Source organism: Notamacropus eugenii, chromosome 6 (genome assembly GCF_028372415.1).
Source record: "Notamacropus eugenii isolate mMacEug1 chromosome 6, mMacEug1.pri_v2, whole genome shotgun sequence".
Lineage (NCBI taxonomy): Eukaryota > Metazoa > Chordata > Mammalia > Diprotodontia > Macropodidae > Notamacropus > Notamacropus eugenii.
In genome coordinates, this window is record NC_092877.1 from 261535541 (window position 1) to 261558375 (window position 22835).

General features: G+C 35.7%; 1 protein-coding gene across 36 annotated transcripts in view; it reads right to left on the reverse strand.

The window, feature by feature from the left end:
* Window positions 1–1854: 1854 nt before the first annotated feature.
* The window catches only part of LMO7 (LIM domain 7), a 246962-nt gene continuing 225981 nt past the window's right edge, over window positions 1855–22835 (reverse strand). For all 36 annotated transcript variants that reach the window (XM_072622275.1, XM_072622274.1, XM_072622270.1 and 33 more), the window contains 8 exons: window positions 22165–22577; window positions 19536–19601; window positions 17466–17515; window positions 15329–15542; window positions 13360–13647; window positions 5471–5579; window positions 4064–4166; window positions 1855–2621 (listed from right to left, as the gene is read on the reverse strand). In XM_072622275.1, the coding sequence (XP_072478376.1) occupies window positions 2599–2621; window positions 4064–4166; window positions 5471–5579; window positions 13360–13647; window positions 15329–15542; window positions 17466–17515; window positions 19536–19601; window positions 22165–22577 (1266 nt within the window). In that variant the 3' untranslated portion in view covers window positions 1855–2598. The remainder of the gene's footprint in view (window positions 2622–4063; window positions 4167–5470; window positions 5580–13359; window positions 13648–15328; window positions 15543–17465; window positions 17516–19535; window positions 19602–22164; window positions 22578–22835) is intronic.

Below are 22835 nucleotides of genomic sequence, written 5' to 3' on the forward strand. Positions count from 1 at the left end.
AATTAATTAATTAATATTTAAGGAATGCAGTTCCTTAAAAAAACAATGAATATGAAAAATTGTAGAGAAGATATATAGAAGAACCAGGAAAATGATTTTACCAGTCAATAACAGTGTAAATGGAAGGAAAATACACACACAAACTAAATACCATGTAATTACTATGACCGAATCTGATCCTCAAAAACAGATGAGAAAATATTTCTCCCTCCTTTCTCTGATGAAGTGGAGGATCATGGTTCTGAAACTTTGCATAAAATATCAGACTCAGTTGATGTCTAGCCTTGCCAAATTGCTTTTTCCCCTCCTTTTTATTTTTGGTTACAAGACATGACTCTCTGGGGTAGGGAGGAGGAAGGGATATATTTGGAAATTAACATTATGTCAGAACAAAAGATTACACTAAAATTTTAAAATAAAAAAATTTTTAAAAACTGATGAGGATTCCCTCAAGTTAATAAGATTATACACTAATCTGGAAATGGGAAAATTCAAGTTCTAGTATGAAGCCCAGTTCTGAGTGTAATAATGTCATCTTTTTGAGTGATATCACATTCTCCACATTTTTATGCTAATTTGTTCACCTAATGATTCATGCAATGTTCTGAGCAGTCACCTTCATGCCTAAGTGCATCGCTCTATTCCCAAGTCAGAGTTTCTCAGTTATATACACAATGAAGAGTTGGAGGGATATCTTTATCCTTCTATCAGTGAGAATCAAAAGAAAAAACCTCATATGGAAAGATGAAAGCTCTTATTTGCTCCATACTTACTCCTACCACTATCAGTGTATCTGGGGCTACTTCATTAGACAGCAATTTGTTTGTGGTTTCTGGCCAGGAGCTGGGCTTTTGACTGCTTGAAATGACTCATGCCCTTTCCTCGTACATTTGTCAAAAAAGCTGTTTCTTCCCTGGGGACATTATACCGTCTTTATAATTAATAAAAAGGTTAAACTCCTCAGTAAATCCAGCAAGCAAGACACTACATATAAGACATCCTGCCCAATACCTTTCACCAAAAATGAAATATAAAGAGAATAACAACAGATGTTAGTTTATCTCAAGTGCTTTTACGTGTTCTTGCTAAATCAATGAAAATAGAACCATGAACATTCTAAGATTCTATTAAATTCTTCATAGTGATAAACAAGTAGAGTGTCATACTCCCTTTCTTCTTAAATTTAGTATTACTATAAAAACCTTCCTACCTTAATGTATTGTTCATGAACCCCTGCAGTCCTATATACTAAAAAAAAAAAATGTGTATGGAAAAAAATCTACATTTATTGCATGTTTAAGTCACTTTTATTGGAAGCCAATTTTCAGGATTATAATTTGCTTATGTGATTTTAAAAACTGGAATCATAATCTCATTTTTTTCCTACCATTTGACAGCTTTATGTATTTATAACCCATTCCCAAGACCATTCTCTCCACTCTCCTGTAATTTTATATTATACAGTCTACCAACTACCTTTGTAAACAGAATATTCATTAAGCAAGATTTCATTCCTATTTATCAAATAACTTAGGCTAAGCTGCTGTATTTTTTTGCTATTCCAGTGTAGGCTTCCTTTTCACAAAATGCTTACGTATAACTTGCCCCAAAAGTCTTCTGAACCCAATGTCACATTATCCTGCATTTCCTATGCTGCAAAAGAATAAGGACTTTGTACACAAAGACAAGTTACCATTTACCTTAGGCAAGGAAGCAGTAAGAGGCACATCCTCAAGATGAATGCTCATGAGAATAATTTTCAGGTGTGACAAAAGCATGTTTTGCTGAAAAACTTAAATTGGAAACTTCAGTGTCAAAATTAGAGGGCAAGAGAATAAAAAAAAAGAAACGTGATTTAAATGCATCAGCAAGTTTATTTACAAATGCAGTTGGAACAGTAAAGAAATACACTAGCTCTTGGGGAGAAAAAAGCAACCTTTTGTTACACAAGCCATAGTGACATTTCCTTAGTGGAGAGAAGAAACTCTCAAGAGTGAATTGTTCAAAACTAAATCCACTGATCAACCAATACAAGAGTCCCCCTCATCCAAAAAAAAAAAAAAAGAATATTGTATATGTATATGAAAAAAATCACAATGGGAGGCAAGTTAGAAAACCAGACTACAGAAAACAAATATTAATGCAATAGGTCTGCATTACTTATTTTGTGGTATACATTACAAATAAAGTCAACCATTGCAAGTATATTTAAATTAACTATTTCAAATAATGTTTAAGAGCATTCTTTCTTTCAAAAAACATCCTTTTCATACACCATCAAAAGTCAAGCTAGATATGAATTATTAGCCTCAAAAATATTTTGAAATTATTATTGATAAGTGTTTGTTCTCCCTTGTGCTTTGAATATGCTGAATTCAAAAGTGAATACTGTGCTTTTCCCAAAACATGATTACCTTCTTATAAATAACAAAAAAAATACAGTTAACATGAGGGATATAAATGTTCCTAGGTAATCTAGACAGACCAAAAAAAAGTTACTCTTTAAAAAAAAGACATACAATATATATTTATAGATCTACACCAGCAGCAACCACCTCTTCTTCTATCTGCAACAGTGCTTTCGTATGGAGGTTAACTTCACATGGAGGTTGGCTGTCCAGCTGATCGGGCAAGGAGAAAAGAAAGAAGAAAAACACTTAAATTCAGAAAGAGTTCAATATTGAGTATCCGGGACGCTTAGCAGCAATCGTGTTTTGAGAAAATCATCAAGACTGAGTGAAGTAAGCTTTGCAACTCAATCACTGGACAAATCAACTGTATCTTTTGGACAGAAGGATTCTCCTCATTTGCAAAATGAAGATGAAATTGAATGACTTGGATAGGAATAAATTACATCCAACTCTCACTTATTTGTGCTAAATGGAGAGAAGAGAGGGCACCAATTGTACAAAATTATAATTACTACTGCCCCCAAGAAAAAAATCCAGATTTGGCTCTGGAATTTAATCCAGAAGAAAGACAGACAATATTCAACTTAATACATGCCTAACCTTGACATTCTCATACCATGAGCCCATGGTCAGCAGTCCAGGATGTGGCTTAACAGCTAGAAACCTCAGCATAACAGATAACCCACTGAAAGAATAATCCATCCACAGAAAAGAGAGAATTGGCTGAGTATAGGTCATTAATAAGGCACTCAGCAAATAAAGGTCTATATAAATACCTCATAGTTCAAAATCATACTGTTTTGCTGATAAAGAAGAAACACAGGTTACCAGCATCGCTGTCCAAACTATAAACAGCAGTCATGGTTGCATTCACATAGCTATGAACGATATGCCAAGTCCATTAACTTTATTTTCCTATGGTTTATAACACACTAAAAAAAGACATTCTTTTAAACCAAAACAAAAGTGTCACATGCTAAGACACAAAGTAGCATTTGGGACTTCAAAAATTTGAGTCTCCAGAAGAAAGATGCTGAAGGCCCAAATAACCCTGAGAAATATTGCTTTGCTTTTTGGGGGGGAAATGTGTAGAAAGACAACCTCAAAATAATAACAGCAAACTTTAACAACTATTTGTTCTTTTTTGACTTTTCATTTTTAGGAAATATTATAGTAAAAAAAAATTCAAAACCATTAACCTTATTTGATTATTTTTCTAAGAAACGTATCCAAAAGTCTAAAGTTAGATCTTTGTTAACATTAGGTGAAAGCAATGAAAAGGAAAAAAATTAGTTCTTAAGAGAACTAATTTCAAATGTCTTATTTTCCTTTTAGCCAATCTTGCTTAGGGTTCTGTGTACTCCCAGGAGGTCAGCATAGAGGACAACTCCTACTTCTCTAGTTGCCCCCAACCCCTTTTTCTTGACATCATAAATTACCCTCTTGTGCTGACATCCTAAGCAATCACCCAACTCTATTCAAACACTCCCTGGAAAGAGGTAGCTTTTAAGTTTATACAAAAAGTACTCCTAAAAATGGGGGTTCTGAGGCAGGGTGCTTGTGGGGGTAGCAGTTGCAGAATCAGGCATGTACATGGGAGCCCGAGGTCTCTTTAAAAGGCAAGAGATTTTCTCTCTGATTTGCTCTCTTACATTTGAATCGGAGATAGCACTCATTGCAGTACAATTCATTATTTCGGATTCTGACTTCTGCTCCGGAGCTGGAGCCCCCAAGGTCACGCTCACAGGCCACACACTGAAAGTGAAAGAGAAATAATTAGTTATCTGTGCCATAAAAGAACTTGCTTGTGGAAATAATGAATAGAAGCACTTTGTGAGAGAGAGAGAGAGAGAGAGAGAGAGAGAGAGAGAGAAGCAGCTTCTAATTCCCTTAACCAATATGAGCATAAGCAAATGCAATGATTAGCAGATGAGAAGGGGGTGCTCCAGATGAGGCATGAGTTTGACCACATCAAGCCAACTTTCATTCTAAATATGCTGGGAGGCAGAAATGAATCACTGATCAATTTAATGAAATCTTAATCTTCAAGTTTCCTGGGGTGGGGTGAGAGGGAGAAAAGTCATGGCATCACATGGAAGACCTACCTCTTTCATCAATGAAGGCTGGGATGTGGACCCAGCTTTCTGAGGTGGGCTCCTGGTAGATTTCATGCAGAACAAATTCCAACCTACTACTCACATGGAACCTTTACTTCAGTGAAGGATATTTTGGCCCCACAACTTTGTTCATGTATTTGGAGAACATTAAACACTTTGGCTTATTCTGGTAAGCCAACACACAAGTCTCTACTGCCACTGCACCAATGAGAACAAGCCTGGTGGTTATGTCCTATAGGACAATGAGACAATTGCTACACTTACTCCCCTTCTCAAAGGAAGTGCTCCTCAGATAATGGAACTACATAATATTTCTCTAATAATAAGCATCTCAAAAGGCAAAAATTACAGCCTTTTTTAAAAACTATGTCAATTGCTTTTTTTTAAATGTGGAATGTCAAGTGCATACATATAGGGAATATGATTAAAATTTATAGCCATTTTTCATTTTTATAGTCTCCACTTCAATAGCAAATAAAACTTAGGGTATGAAATAAATCCATGACCTCTATATTTCTCATACCATTCATCTACACCTAAAGAATGTTTACCACCATATATTTGATGATATTCCAGGGGCAAACCACTCTAAAGATGACCTTTGACTACAAGCACCCTCACTCTCCACCCCTGGAAAAGCAAAACAAAACAAAACACAAAAACTATATTTTAAATATAACAACATAAAGGTGGTTGTACTTTGTTCAGTGAATCAAAGAATGTGCCAGAGTTTTGAGGATATCATAGTGGTGCTTCCAAATCAAACCGTCTAAGTTCAAGCTTTAAGAACTAAATATTAGTAGAAAACTCAGCAGAAAGGCCACGTGGATTGATGCCCGAAGCATAAGCCTAGTTAGTAGTGTCCCCACAACCAGCGATCCAAGAAGCCATGCGTTCTCCAAGCCAAGCCCCAGTCTTCATGTTGCTTCTCTGAATTCTCACCTTAAAACAATGTAAATGATAACAAAGCCCCAAAGACTCGATGATCATGGCCGCTCCCCTTCCCAGAATGTTATTACAGTAGGAGCACACTCTCTTCCCACTGACTGACCTGGACACAGAACAAGAATGGGATGGAAGCCTTGTTGTTCAAGGTAGTTAAAGATAGAGGGCATCTTAACATTAATATTACACACTTGAAGTTGGAGTCTCTTCTTTAAAGAAAAACTTCTTCATAAGAAGGAGTAGATGTTCAGAAAACATTTTAACTATGTAGAAATGCAAATATAGTGATTGTGGCACTGAGATACTAAAATATCTTTCTCATTGAACTACACTTAACACTGCAGCAATAATTTGTTCTGACATTTTCATGTTGCTAATCCAATCTGTATAATTATAAAATTATATAATTATAAAACATTAATGAACAGAAAGTCTCTGCCCTCAAGAAGCTAACATTCTATGGGAGAGTCAGGGAGTACAAAGTATAAACACACCTAAATAAATGTAACATAATTTGAGTAAGGAGAGTATACTGACAACTGGAGATGAGAGAAGGTTTCCATGGAGGAGATGGACACCTGAGCTGACACTTGAAGGAAGACAGGATTCTGGGAAGTCAACTAATGAGGAAGTACACTCTAGGTATAGGGACAGGTTGAGTTCAGGATCAATAAGTTCAGGAAACAGCTCAGCTGGAACACAGCTATAGGAAGAATTAGAGGATCATAGACTTAGGGATAAAAATGACTTGAGAGGTCATCTAGTCCTACCCTCTAATTAACAGATGAGAAAATGAGGTCTGGATGAGTTAAGTGACTTGCCCAAGGTCACACAGGTAGGGAGTTAGTATTTTAGTTCAGGTTCTTAGGATCCAAATTCAGCATAGTGGTGTAGTATGCTTCCCCTAAAGGGAATACTATAAGTAAACTTAACTAAGCAGTTTGTGGCAGGATTGGGGAAGGCCTTCAAAGGTAAATTCAAGAGTTTATAATTTATGTTAGATGAAAGAGAAAGTCATTGAACATTTTTGAGTGGAAGAGGGACGTAGTTAAGTCTTTACTCTAGAAAGATTATTTATATTGGAGAGGCAAAAGAGTAGGAGCAGGGAGACCAATAGGAGGCCAAAAGGTAAGAGGCGATGAGGACCTGAATTAGAGTGGTGGCTGTGAGTTGAAAGAAAAGGATGAATTCAAAAGATGTATCTGCACTTGAATAGTTTATATCCCAGCACTGTCACCTGTCTAATTTATTCCATGTTTCTACCTTTATCTGGTTTTGTCCTAACTACTGGATAACACAAGGGGATGACTAAACCAAGAACCAAACCTAAAATTCTTCCTTTTCAGTAGCCAACCTCAAGGACAGAAATGCAGACACCATCTTCAAGTATTTCTTGGCAATGGCATAGGAGATAGTGTACTGTTACCATCTTGCTTACAGTATCTTTTATGCCGAAGGTGTCATGTAACTTCCAATAAGGGAATGGACCAGATGACTTCTGGAAGGATCATCTATGCAATTATTTCTATAGTATCTAAGATACTGATGGTATACTTACTGTATTTTGTCTTACGCTAGACTTTTGATCTAATCATCTATAGTCACCTTGGTTAATGAAATCCATGGGCAATTTGGAAAAGCCAATATTAAATGGTGCTTCTACTCTAAGGTTACATGTTGGTAACTGCAAAATGCCAAAGTACTAGCAGTCTAACATACTTCATACCTTCATAATGATAACAGTAATACCTCACATAGGAAAACATATATGAGCTGATTTAAAGAGATGTAAATAGAACCAAGAAAGCAATTTACATACTGACAAGAACAAAGCAAACAATGCTGAATGTTACAAAATTAGAATGACCAAGCTTGGCCCCTCAAGAGATGTAAAATTGTATCTCCTACAATACAGGAGAGACTATATGTGTTGAACTGTACATAGAGAGCTGAACTGGGATTGCATTTTGGTTAGGTTTTCTTGATTTTTCCCTTCAAAAAAAAATTCTTTGTTATAGAGGACAGTTCCCTAAGGTTATGAAGTGAGATATCTGTGAAAATGTGTGAGTTACTGTAAAAATAAGAGAGATCTCAATAACAATTTATAAGATAATAATGACAGCCATTTAAACATGATACTAAGTTTTGCAATGCACTTTACATACATAATCATTTGATCTTCACAAACAATCTTTGTGAAATGAGGAAGCTAAATCTCAGAGAGTTTAAAAGACTTGCCCAGAAGTACATGGTTAAGAAATATGTATAGCAGGATTCAAACTCAGGTTTTACTGACTCCAAATCCAGTGCCCTATCCACTAGGCCATGTCCACTACACTATGTTGTCCTCTCCACTACAAAATTAATTTGTATATTAAAAAAAACTGAAATTCAGCTATCAGATTCAGAAAACCTCTTGCTTGAACAAGCTGAGTGTGTTGGGGCTCAAGTAGAATGTGAAAATGTGTTGTAATATTTCATAATAGAAATTAGAAATTAAAAATAATTGAAGTCATTTTTAGTATTAAAAACAAAATGGAGACTACAATGTTCCTGTGCTGATGAGGGAATATGAATTTTTAATTTCCCCATACTACAAAATATTAAAATTGTCTAGAAAACCCCTAATGGATACTGATGCACTCAAATTTTCTGAATTACCAAGATATCCCAACTGAAAATTTTCTTTGGAATGCAACTGATTCATAAAAAGTAAACCCCCATATTTAAAAAAAAAAAAATCTTCCTGTACCAATGCTAAGAACAACTTCAGCTACACGACAAAAGTGCCTCCCCTTTGGCTTCTATCTATCCTGCTTCAACTGAAGGTAGGGAGTACCTATGCTAGGGAAACTGTCCGATTTTGTCTTCTGCAGCTCTTCTTTGTCTCCCAGTTCTTTACTTTTTACCTACTGTTTGTCAAAACCCTTTACCTCACTTCAAACCGTCAATGCCTTTCTCAGTCTCTCTCTCTCTTGCCCCTGCCAAAACCAGAAAGAACTAGCATCAGTCATTCACAGGCCTAGGTACAAAAAGATTTCTAAGACTTTGATAAAAACTCATTCAAACCTTTGCATTGCAATGGAATTCAACCAGGCTCTTTTCTTAGTTGTGAAATGAAAGTTCTCTTGCCTGGAAAGGCAAAGTTGTAAACTAGAAAGACGGTTTAGATTTTGAATACTCAAAACTGAGGTTAAATGCCAGTTCCTATGTTTACATGTGTGTGACATGAGCAATTCATTTCCCTTCTCTGAATCTCAGTTTCCATTTGCCTTACCTCACTAACTGAGCCTTTACATTATGGTAATGCTGTTTAAATGTGAGCTCTTATTAGCCCAGCTCCCCCTAAACATACACACGCACATGCACACGTGCACGCACATGCACGCACACACACACACACACACACACACACACACACACACACACACACACACACTTTTTTTTTCCTGGCAGGAGTATGAGGCACTTAGAGCTTCCAGTTCAGTTCTTAGCTCTCAGACTACTTCATTGCATCTTTTGCTAGAACCTCTCCTTGCTCTTGCCTCTAAAATACATGACTACCCAGCACTGCTTCCTTTGTTCTATTTTCTTTTAACTTCCCTCCAGTACCCTCACACTATAACAAAACAGGACCACTCAGTGTCTCACACACATTCATCCAGGGATGCAGAACATGCAACGTCTAAGTCACGTGTGGCCTTCTAGGTCCTTGGGTGTGGCCTTTTGACTGAGTCCAAGTTTTACAGAACAAATCCTTTCGTTAAGGGGATTTGTTCTGTGAGTTTAGATTCAGCTTCAAAGGACTGCACTTGAGGACCTAGAGGACACGGGTTGCCTCAAGGCCACAGGTTCCTATCCCTGTCAGACTTTCCCACTCTCCAGGACTTTGTTCTCATTGTTTTTCTTATCCTAGAATCTGTAAAGTTGATTTTACAATTCAATATAATTGGTTTCCTTTGTCATTGTACATATTTTTATTTTATGCATCAAAAAATATTATTCTGCAAAGGGTCCCATTCACTTCACCAGACTGTCAAAGGAGACCATAAAACATAAAAAGGTTAAGAACCTCTCCTTGATCAGCAATCCCCTTCCCCACTGTCCATCAACCTCCAATTCCATGTGTTAAAACTCCTTCTCATCTTTCAAAAAGGGCTCAGCTAAAATGTTCCCTTTTCCATGAAGCACCTTACCCAGCGTTTTCCATAGTGTCTGGCATTTAGTAGATGATTAATAGATATTGATTGACTGATAGAAGATCACTCCCTCGATCACTCCAGCTTGGGGTAATCACATCTGCATCAGAACTTACTAACTACAACGTTTAACTGCATTCTGTCTTTTATTACAGTTACTTGTACAAATTATTTACTACAACAGATCCCCTATAAGCATGGGCTACCTATTTGTTGAGTGAACAGTGTAATCCTTCCCCACCAAGCCAAAAATTATTGTCCTCTCCCCACCCTTTGAACTCCTTTTTAGATCTATGCATCATATATGGCAGTCACTCATGATGGTGCCTAGTATTATACAGGGAAATCTTTACTAACTGGAACCCTTGAAGAATTAGTTGCTTTAAAAGGTCAAGTTTTATAGGACCAAAAGTTTACTTTTCTGAATACCAACACATTTTATTTGAGCCATTCTGAGTGGAAAAAAGATTTTAATATGTCTCTTTTCTTCTTAAATATAAACACATCAAAGACCTGGGATTTCACTGTTCTTTATGACAAGCCCCACATTCTATCTTGAGTAACATGTTACTCCTCTGAACTTACATAGTGTAGCAAAGAGTCCAATACATCTGGAATCCAGGAACAACTGGGTTCAAATCTGGCTTTGGACATTTTACTTGTGCGACTATGGTCATGATCTTTCAACTTATTGAGCCTTGGTTGTTTCATCAGTAAAATGAGCTTTATAATATCAGTAGAACCTTACTCACAAAGTTGCTATTAGGATTCAGTGAAACTACAAATACATAAAGTACCAAAAAGGGTATAATAAACATGAACAACCATTCCCCAGCAACTCTGTATCATCATCATGAACATCAATTATCATAGCATGCTAGGGCACAATGATGACCCCAGTGCCCCTCTCAGAGCGATGTATTGCTATATTAACTGGCTCAATGCCACCATGCTTTTTAAAATCTCTGTCTGCTTGTTATGATTCTGTCACTTCCATTGCCAATAGATCTCTGGGACTTCCAATTCATTTGTTTCTTCTAATCTACTTTGGGGTATGGGAGAAAAAATAGAGAAGATGTAGGGAGGGGTGTGTGTATGGCGCTTTTGTGGTTCAGCCAATTTTAGTCATGTCTAACAAAGATGCTGGAATGGTTTGCCATTTACTTTTCTAGCTCATTTTATAGATGAGGAAACCAAGGCACACAAAGTTAGGTAACTTGCTCAAGGTCACACAGCTAGTAAGTATCTGAGACCAGATTCAAATTCAAGATGATGAGTTTTCCTGACTCCAGACCTGGTATCCTATCCACTGTACCACCTAAGTGCCCGAGGGGAGGTGCTACATAGGTGGAATGTTGTATACATTTTCAGATGAGATCATTGTAATTGTTAGTTTTTCATAATTGTTTTATAGTTTGTTATAAGAGATCTCTCATTTAATAGTGGTAATATGAAAATGTAAGATAAAAACATATAAAACAATAAAACAAATCAACATCAATCAATACCAATAAAACATCAATATCAATAAAACAAATCAATATCAATAAATCAAATCAATATCAATAGAACAAAAAAGAAAGAAAGAAACCAGAAGACCAAGCTTTTTAGAACTGTGAGCCAAAACCGGGATCTGAACGAGAGCCTTTACTGGGAGTAAAGTTTTGGCACACAAACTTCATGACGTCTCTTTGCACTCTGCTCAGAAATATCCTTTGCTAAATTCTCATTTCTGTTCTGTTGAAGAAAGATTGATATGCTGGGTAATAAATATTGCATGTGTACATGTTACCTCCCCAAATAAAGTTGTGAGCTATCTCAAGGCCATGTTGCTCTTTTTTTAATTTTTTTTTTAATTCTTGACTATCTCTGCTGCACTGATTAGAGGTAAGGTGACAGAAACTAAGCCTGTAAATACATTGATTCAGAAAATTCCTGGTAAAGAATTTATTTCCTCAAAAAGTGCAGGACAGCATCTGTTCTGTATTGGAGGGTCCACTTTTTGTTGCCTTAGAAACTGGATATCCCTACCTCACCCAGGCTGGAAGACCAGTGGACACTCACAGGCCTGATCCCAATAGCAATCAATACATATAGTAAATAATAAGCAGGGAGCTTAACCTGCCCCATTTTCTGATCTGAGCTTGTTCATCCTTTCTTAGGTAGCTTAGTGACCCTATTCTCCTAGAGGTTCCCCATATTGGTGCCATATTTAGCGTGGACATCTCATGGACTTTGTCCCTACTGCAGCTCTGAACTCAATAGATCAACCACCCTTGGCCTCCCCAAGCAGCAGGGAATTCACCACTATGCCTGGCAATTTCACATCTTAAAAGAATTACCTAGGGCACTGAGAGGATAGGTAAATTATCCAGGCTCACATAGCCAGTATGCATCAGAGGAAGACTTGAATCTAGGACTTTCTGGTTCCAAAGCCAGCTTTCTAAAGGTTATGCTCCATTGCTGTTAATTTATAGTCACTATGAATAAATGCTGGAGATGTAAGCCCAGAAAAGCCTGGAGAATAGAAATATCTTTGCATTTTCATCACAGATGTTTTTTCAACATCTAGAACCTCTACCATCCTGAGGCCACATATATAGGCAGGTCCCTTTAACTACCTTCTTTAGCTAAGAATAAGTCAGATCAACCCTTGCAGTCCTAATAATCTTCATCTAATCCCATTTATTCCTTCCTTCCAACCCAGGCTCTCAGAATGTATATATTATGCATTTTTTGGTATACGTACTATTGTGCTAGTTGGTGTTTAATGTTTTACCTTATTCTAACTACTCTTATCTGACATCCTAGAAGGCAATACTGTGCCTTAGATAGAATTTCAACTTCTAGTTACTTAAGTTTCAGCCAAAGACAGTTACTAGAGCGCTCCCTGAGTTCTCATGATTCAAGTTATTATTGTAAAAAACAGCTCCTATTCTCCCACATTTTTGCTTCTCTATGAGCCATGGTCTGTCTTGGTGGCATTAGATATCACTAGCTAAGTTCTAGACTTATAATAGTACAACTAATTTTCAATTCTAGAAATAGAGAGTACTCAGGTGTTAATCTATGTAGGAGGAACAAGATGCTAGCAAGCTTGAGAGCATTCTTTAGAAGTAAAAGTAAAACTCTACATCTGAGCTATCCATATGGCACGTTATTACTTATTAAAATCTGACTTGGCATGTTAAATAGACTGTCTGTCTGCTGCATGCAGTTTTAATTCATTATTGTTCTTATACCCTTTCCTCTAAAAATGATCTCAAACAACGTCTACTTTGAAAAAAATACACTGTTTTAAAACAGATTTTGACCATAAAGTGGAAATATATTCATGAGCTTCTATAGATTTTTATGATTCACCATACTGGGCTATTAGTGATAAACAGAGAGACATGGGCAAAAAGTTAGAGGTTTAAAATTTTCTACAGTGGTTTTATAAGAAACCTATAAATGTCATAAGTGTCATCTGGAAAGAATTAAGAAAACCATTGATGAGTTTGGATATCAGAAAATAGCAAAAATAAAAAAATTCACATATTGTAAGAGAGATTACTTTTTCCCTTTTCCCAATGGAAATTGTGGATAAGAATGTGTTTCCATTAAAAAAAAATGGTTTAAAAGTTTTCCTTTATTGCAACAGAAGGAAAATAATAGCTAACAGAAAGAAACATTTTTGCATCATACCTGTTTCGTTGCTGCATCCCTGACTGAGAAGGAGAGGGGGATTGTGTTCGAGGTGATGGGGAAGGTGCTGCTGATAAAGATCCCGTTCGTACAGAACCAGCAGAAGATACCAAGCTGGAAGACGGATTTCGCATGTAAGCACGGTTGGATGTGGACACCATTTGTGGAGGTGGACGACTGAAGTCTTGCACAGATGAAGAAGTGTGAAACCCTGTGGACTGATTCATCCAAGGGGCATGTCTCCATGAATTTGATCTGGGGGAGTCGAGATTATCTAGAGATTCCCCTCTGAAACACAAACAAGAGAAACTTACTATATCCCAATATACTCAGTTTTAAAATGAAGTCATAGTTTCAAAAGTCACTACAAACCATTAAAATTTTTTATTTTAATTTATATAATAATTAATAAGTAAGTAATAAGCAATAAAATTTTGACTAATTTTATTGGGTATTGCACATTTGACTACTTAGTTCACAGTTTAGTTCAGTCATTTTTTTCAGTCATGTCAGATTCTCCATGACCCAATTTGGGGTTTTCTTGACAAAAATACTAGAGTGCTTTGCCATTTCCTTTTCCAGCTCATTTTACAGATGAGAGAACTGAGGCAAATAGGGCTAAATGACTTGTTCAGGGTCACACTGCTAGTAAGTATATGAGGCTGGATTTGAACTCAGGAAAAGGAGTCTTCCTACTCCAAGACTGGCACTTTATTCACAGCCCCACCAAGCTCACACATACAAAGAAAATTTATTTTTATCTTCATGCTAAAAAAAGTAAGAAAAATTTTAATCATCCATTTGTTAATGAACATTCATTTTGGTCATAACTGATGCTTCTGTACCAGAGTGCCAAGTAAAAAGGATGCTTAATATTGGGGAACATGGAAGAAAACAATTTATAATTATTCAATAAAAGTTTCCATATATGTCTTTGCCAATATGCTATACTAGGAAAATTCAATACAAAAAATTCTCAAACTTACAAAATAGAAGAATGAAGATGTTCATATAACAGGACAATTTCTACAGGCTTCATTTAATAAAAATTACCTTAATTTAATGTACACAACTCTGATGCATACCTCTACATTGTAGAGAGATTTATTTATATTCATACTCTTCTACAAACATTAATTCTAAACATGGATTGTTAAAACAGCCATCAAAAATCTAAAATAAAATATCTTGGATATCCAATTAAGTCAAAATCTTTAATACCTAAAACTAAATTAACATTCTGACATAGTTGCCTTCATTAAGACTTTTTTAATGTATAAAATATATATTCATATCATGAAATATTGACTATAAAAGTGAATTTACAAATTAATTACTAACTCATTAGTAATAAACAAACAAATAATGAACCAAATGCCATAGAATATACATCAAAAAGTCATTTTCAGCCCTGAAGAAAAGCAGAATTCTGCAACTGCATCTTCCAAGTGTTCCCAGCCACCATGATTATCATTTGGAGGGGGAAGGGAAAGAGGAAGAGAAGAACTTGTATAGTACTCTGAATTTTGCTGACCACTTTACAAATGTTGCCTATCTTCTCCTCATAACAACCCCTTGGATTACTATTCTTAATCCCATTTTCCATCATTTTTCAGTCACATCTAATTCTTCATAACCTCATTTGGAGTTTTCTTGGCAAAGATGCTGGAGTAGTTTGCCATTTCCTTCTCCATCTCATTTTAAAGATGAGGAAATTGAGACAAACTGAGTTAAGTGACTTGCCCAGGATCACACAGTTAAGTAAGTGGCTGAGGCTAGATATGAACTCCTCTCTTCTTGACTCCAGGTTCACCGCGCCACCCAACTTTGCTCATGGAATTGCAGAATTGGAACAAGAAATAAAAATAAGTGATCATTGAGCTCCTAAATAGCCCAGAGGCCTGGAAGCTAAATATTTCCTAGCTGAAAAGTAAAAGTAAAGCATTAAGAGTATCAGTACAGCTCTCACCTTCTCATAAGGCCAGGCAGGGAGATGGGCTCCTTGGTGACACTGGAACTCCGTTGTCTGATCCAGCTGTTGTCATTGTGGAGGGAGGTCTTTTTCCTCATTTCCTGAAGGATCTGCTGCCTCTCCATCTCAGCTTCTGATGTGGCCTGCTCTTTTCGAGAACCTTTCTGTGAATAACCTGCATTCCCAATCCGGTCCAAATATTTGTTACTTCCTAAATTGAAAAGACATCAAGAACGTCAGAAACAGAAAATAAAATTTCAGTCAGGGGTGAAGATAAAAAGCTATAAAATTGCCAAATGCCAATTTGCATGTTTTAACATAAATTCTGGGATAGGATAATAGAGGAAAGGGACTAAATTTCTCTTATTGCTGCAATATTCAGTTCAACAGAAAGTGATACTACATAGGACATGTAAAAAAGAAAATGAACACAATTGCCAAAGAGAGAAAGTAAGTCACGCCATCTTGATTTTGGCCACCTTCAAGTTCTATTGTGCAAAATAGTCTTTTGCCAGGAAATGCTTCCCATTCCAACCAATAATAACAAAAAGACCAGAACTGTTCAAAAATATAGGGCATTTAATAGTTTAAAAACAGCTTTCCTCAAGATAACTTCATGAGTTTGGTCATTCAAATATTAGTATCTGATTTTAAAGATAAAGAAATTGAGACTCTTCAGAGGTTGAGTGACTTGCTAGAGGTCACAACGCTAGTAAGTCAGAACATGAAGCTGGATGCTGGGACTGAATTCTGTACTCTTCTTATTCTACAAAGATAACCAAGTGTCTAGTACACCCAATGCACTGTGTTGTGCCTTGAGCTATAAATACAGTGCCAGCCCTCAAAGAAGTTTTCAATCTGTCTATAAGACAAGGCAAATACTAAGCATAACCAAATCAAGCTTACATCACTCGTGTAAGTTCCTAAGGTGAGTTCAAATCCAACAATAAAACCTAACTAAACTATAGGAATTAAAATGTTTACTGATTGCCCAGTGGTTTGTCCATTAGATGAGATCCAATTATTCATTAATAAATGTCTCAGGTTCCTTTATTTCAGAAATGAAATCATTTACATATAGCTTTGTGATTAGATATATTAATTACAATTAGACTCTTCAATATTTCTCATAAGCCAGAGCGTATTAGGTTGGATTATTATTTGAAATGAGTGATATAAACACTTTCAAGCTATAGCCTCACCTTTATTAGGCTCAGAAAGTTTCAGTGAGAATTTTTCTCCTTTCCATCTCCAGATTCAGTTTTTATCTCTTTATAGTTTTCCTCCAATTTAGTTCTTAGTTCATCGTTTTGTGAAATGTACCCAATAATTATTCACAGAATCCTATTTTTATGTTTGTGCAAAGCAATACATATAATATAAATTTTATCAGATATTAAAAAAACACATTTCCATTTGAAAATCCCCTTACTGCTAGCAGAAATTAAATCCATCAAAAAATCCAGAAGCAATGAGGCAAAAGTGAAAAAATTAGGTGACAAAGTCAGATGCCTGGGGAAATAGTCCACTTGCTTAGAGAAGCTGTTAACATTGCAAAATATGGATAATATTTGTGCTACCCAGTTCAATGGGTTCCTATAAATAAATCCTTCTTCAACAGTAAAATGTTATAAAAATGTGAGCATATATGTTTGTGTGTATAAAATATATATATATATATATATATATATACACACACATAAATGAATATAGATAGATTTCTATTATTACTGTTATTATTATTTCATTCTCTTTTTTAATAGGGTTCAAATACAAACAGTTCTGGGAAAAGTAATTATCCTGTTTAATCTTTTATATTCAATGTTCAATGGACTTGGCAAAGGTGAGCAACATAACTTCTTTTTGTAATTGAATAAACATTTCAGCACGTAACATCCTCTCTAAATTCACTAAAAACAGCTTCCATTACAGCCTGGACCCCAGTGTATACAGAACATAACACTAAGGTAATCCTCACAGAGGAGGAGAAGAAATATGGAGGAACAGAAACACTTTAATGAATCGAAAAACAGAAACCATACTTGGGATCTTTGACTCTTGACTTTAGAAATGGCCTGAATCGTGATGTTTGATACCACAATGTAATTTTATTCTTAAGAATTTTTAAACTTACCATTTCTACTTGTGGAGTGATCCAATTCAGTAGTAGACCTTGATTTATTCCTAAAATATAAAATCCAATATATTAAAGCTGAGAGTCAGTTTTAACATAAATATGCCTTTATAATTAAAAGGAAAGCTCTATTCATACTTAAGAAGTTTATAAAACTAAAGATGCAACATTCTAAACCATCAATCTTTTCTTCCTTTTTCCAAATGACAGTTACTGTTATTTTAGAGAACTGAAACTTCGATATATGCTAAAGAGTAGCTCCTAAAAGCTCTGAATATAGAGAACTTCTACATGATAATGATGAAAACAAATTCATCCAGGCACTTCCTCTAGAGTTCTACAATGGTTAGCACAATACTTTTTAGGTGATTTTTGCAAATCCATTTTCTCCTTAAAATGGGAATGACTGTTTCCATTAATCAAACTCATGAAGTTTATATAAAGAAACTTTCATTAAGATTCCTTCCTCCAAAGGGATTATCTCAATATCTAATCAATATTCTTGAAATAAGTTATATCAACTCCTTCAGGCTAGAAGAGTATATACCATTTGCTGCTCTGAAGCAGCTCTACGGTAAATAGCATCCTACAGCCCCAAAGAATCAATGTCCCATCTTAAAGAACATAACTTCCCAAAAGGGTGGAGCTTGTGAATCTAAATCCAGACATGATTTACTCTCTCTTTCCCACTATAAAGGGCAAGATTAAGCAACTTCAGATATTAAGGTGAATGGAGAAAATCTGCTATTTATCACATTTGAAATATGAAAGTCCAATATTTCTGCCATTATGAACACTTGGAGAGAATGTCACCCTGTAGGTTAGCAACCCCATGTACTTGAATAGATAGGTCAGAAAATTGGGTCTACATTGTCTTAGACACTAAATAAATGAAAAAGGCTACCTACTATTTATGGCCAAAAGTTATTATTATTTACTTACTTTGAGAAAAAGTTATTATTTACTCACTTCATTACCAGAAACCTGGCAAACCTCATCAAGATTTCCATAGCAAGATGTATCATTACTGCCTGGAGATAAGATTCCTAATGCTACCAAGGTTTCTGTCTTGGCATACTAATTAGTTTTCCCTAAGATACTAAGTTACATGAGACAGACTTCTATAAATAAATCAATTCCTTTAGAAAGGCAATGTTCCTTTTACCAGCCTATATATAATCCTATAAGATATATAAAAATACAAATATATGCACATATGTACACAAATATGTTTATACGTATAAATATGTATATAAATGAACTGTGTTTGTGTATTGTGTATATGTATATAAACATACATGCAAACACATGTATGCATGTGTGTGTCTATAAATGTATGTTATGTGTCGTATGTGTATAAATGAATATATACACGAGAAAATAATTCCAAAGAGGATCATTCAGGCACTTTTTTCATAGGTCCAAGATCAATGTACCCCTACTCAATTCTCTCTTTCCTGTATCCTATATCCTATCAGCTATATATATCTGTATCCTATCAGCTCTGTATCATATTCACTCGTACAACTAATTATCAGTATGACTGAAGTTTTGGGTACCAGTTTTCACCAAAGGCAAAGAAAACTTCAGGCAGAAGCAGAGTCAAAACCCACTGAAGATAACAGCTTCACTGAAACATAGGTCTAGAGACTATAATAGACCTAACTGGCTTAAATTGGAAAACAAATTCAAAATTACTGTTTTAAGTTAATCAAATGTTTCAGAGATAAATTTTTAAGAAATAGTTTCTTAAATATCTAGAATCCTTTCTCTCGAAATTTGACTTAGGGTTTCAAGTTGAACAATCCTAACTAGATGCCATCTCTCCCTTCTCTGATGTCCATGTAGGACTTCTATTTTTAGGTAAACCCCAAGTATTTCTCACACCATACTTCTTGCTCAAAAAGTTAAGTGGCCTGCCAAGCATTCCATTTATCCCACAAAGGATGAAGGGTTGCGTTAATTCTGCAAGGAGCTGAAACTGTGATTCCAAAATATCTGGCTTCTCCTTGAGAGATCAGCTAAAGCCAAATCATTACCCACTTGGCAGTAATTCAGTATTTTACAAACCTGTCACTAGGAAGTAGATTTGTTGACTCATCTCTTTGCCTTGAAACTTCCAAGGGATCAACAGGCCTAAAAGAGGGAAAAGGAATTTTCTTAAACTTAAAATATTAAGGTTAAAAGATTTTTTCCGCATTTGCAAGATAATAAATCCTACAAAAGGATAATATTCCCAGTGGCTACTGAGGGAAAAAAGCATTTTTTGTATAAGGAATAAAGTATTTCAACCATAAAGACACCAAAGGCATTTTAAAAAGCTAAATTCTGAAGCTTTCAGTAGCACCTTCATGATTCCAGGTGAGATAAGATCTAAACTGAGGTATCAGCAAAAACTTTCAATCAACTTTTATGCTTGTTTATTAGACTTCCTCTTGGAAATTCTGGAGGTAAAAATTCAAATAGGATTCGTTCCCATGTAAAAGAAAATTCACCTGGAGATACATCATTTTGTAGTTTAACCAACACAATCCTCAAGTCAGGGTTGAAAACTTGGCTTTTCTGCTTACTATCCTCATGAGCTGTGGAAAAGTCATTTCACTTTTGGGGGGCACAATTTCCTTACCTGTAAAATAACATGGTTGGACTAAATGGTCCATTCCAGCTCGAAATCCCAGGTCCCTAAGTTTCAAGTACTCTCTCATTATTTTTTGCAGGAACCTTTGAGTGGGAGTAGGAGGGATGAGGAGAGGGAGGAGAATTAATCTTATAAAAAGCTTAGAGGTCCTCAGGGAGAAGAAACTCTATGGAAACTTGAGCCATTTATACAATCATAGACCATGAAAAGATCAGAATAATAATAACTTACATTTATATAGCATTTTAAGGCTTATAAGGCATTTTACAAACATTATCTCACTTGATCTTTATAGTCAAGCTAGCTGTTATTATCTCCATTTTATAAATGAGGAAATTGAGGCAGGCAGAGGTTACGTGACTTTCCCAGGTTTCCTATTGCTTCTACAATAAAATATAAACTGCTCCATTTTCTTTACAAAGTCCTCTTCAACCTGGCACCAATTACATTTCTGGTCTTGCTAGACATACATAGCCAGTAAGCATCTGGAGCAGGACTTGAAATTAGGACTTCCTTACTCCAACACTTAATCCACTCTGTCACCTAGTTACATCAATTCAAGATATTTAAAAAACATGAGTCAAAAATACAAATATTTATGCTTGAAAATAAATTCTGTTTTTGATTTCCTGAAAGAACTACACATTCAACAAATGAGATCACTAGAATGAGTCCAGAGAAGAAGTAGAGAAGTTCCCATGGTGGCAGTGGGAATGAGGAGGAGATAGGCATGACAGATTTGGGGGAACAAAATCAACAAGCCTTAAAGACTGTACAAATATATATAGGGTAAAAGGGAGAAAGGAAAATCAGAGCTAGAAAATAAAGGCTTTAGTAAAAATAGGGAAGTTAGCAAGTAGAAAATATTTGATTAGGGGAGAAGATAATGATGATTTCCTATTGCTTCTACAAATAAAATAGAAATCCATCTGTTTTGACTATAAAGCCCTCTTTGACCTGGCCCCAGCTTATCATTCCAGCCTCACTAGACATGACTGACCCAAATGACCAAGATCCAGCCAAACCTTGTCTTTTTGCTTCATGTATGACATTCCCCCTCCTGTGTAGTGCTTTAACGTGACTGTTCCATGTACCTAGAATGCATTCCCTCCTCACCTTAGCCTCAGAGTCTCTCTTTTCTTGTGAGAATAAACTTAGGTGCCAACACCTTCATAAAATTCTTCCTGATTCCTCTAACTGCCAGGATCTGCCAAATTACCTTATTTTTAACAAATATACATGTATATGTATGTCTTTTATCAATTTATATTTTTGTTATATATATATTTTAAATGTAATTGTTTTCTTCTCCATTAGAATGCAAGACTTTTGCAAATAGATAGTTTCATCTATTGTTTTTGTATCCCTAGGACCTAGCACAGTGTCTGGCATAAAATAGGTACTCAATACTTGATAACTAAATTGATAGCATATTGCTTACCTTCTCAAAGTGGGGAAGGAGCTGGAGGGAGGGAAAGAATTTAGAGCTCAATTTTTTTTATTGAATGTTAAAAACAAATAAAAATAAATTTAAAAACAAAAACAGAAAAGTTGATGACAAGGCATCTGGCTGTGGAAATGTTGAGTTTAAAGTGAAAAGGGAACATTCAAATGGAGATATTTTCATATATATGTATATATGTGTGTACATATATACGTACATATTTATATGTATGTATATGTGTGTGTACATATATATATATATATATAAAAAGAGATCTGGAGCTCAGAAGAGAAATTCAGACCAGAGATAACCTGTTTGTGAATAAGTCCCATCACAGAGATGATGGTTGAAGCTATGGATGAATTTGTCAGAGTAGAAAGCACAGACAGAAGAGATGTGAGGACAAAACCTCATCCGAAAGCATAAATAAATTAGATGGTGTCCTCTTTCTTGATAGAATCCTGAGGCAGCTGTGTGCTTGAGTCAAAACAAGTCATTTTCAAATTATGTGTTACAGACTATAAACAGGCCGATAATTGCAACCATAAGCTAACAATAGATATGTCTGATTCAGACGAGTAGAAAAAATACAAGTGCACTTTGGCTATGGCACCAACCTTTTATACTGATATATCTGCACTGAAGTTTCTTTCTCTTTCTCTGCCCGCCTCCTCTGTTCCTCTATCTCTGCCCGCCTCCTCTGTTCCTCTATCTCTGCCCGTCGCCTCTGTTCCTCTATCTCTGCCCGTCGCCTCTGTTCCTCTATCTCTGCCCGCCGCCTCTGTTCTTCTATCTCTGCCCGCCGTTCCTGTTCTTCCTCCAGTTCCTTTATTTTTCTCTCTTTCTCAAGCAGAAGTTGTTCTTCTAATTTTCTTTTTTCCTCTTCACGATGGAGTCTTTCTTCCTCCTCAATTCTGCTTTTTTCCCTGTCTGAAGGATAAATCTCTTCTCTCCAGTTTGTTTCCCAGTTGGCAAGAGCAGGTTCACGTGAAGTGAGAGAGACCCTATTTGATTTTAATACCATCTGTTCCTATATAAAAGAAGGGAAAAATAAGCAAAGAGAGTGTGTGTCAATATACACAGAACGAGCACATTTGTTAGCATTTATTTTAGATGGTGTTCATCACATCCTTGAGCCGGTAACGACTTCTAAAAAACATCAAAAGAAAAGCACTGACACACGAAAACACATGGATACTTCAGCTCTAATAAAGAGAGGAGATGGATAATTTTAGACTCTTTTTTTTAAAAGATGCAGACCTTTCTGCTATTTTATTACTATATTTAT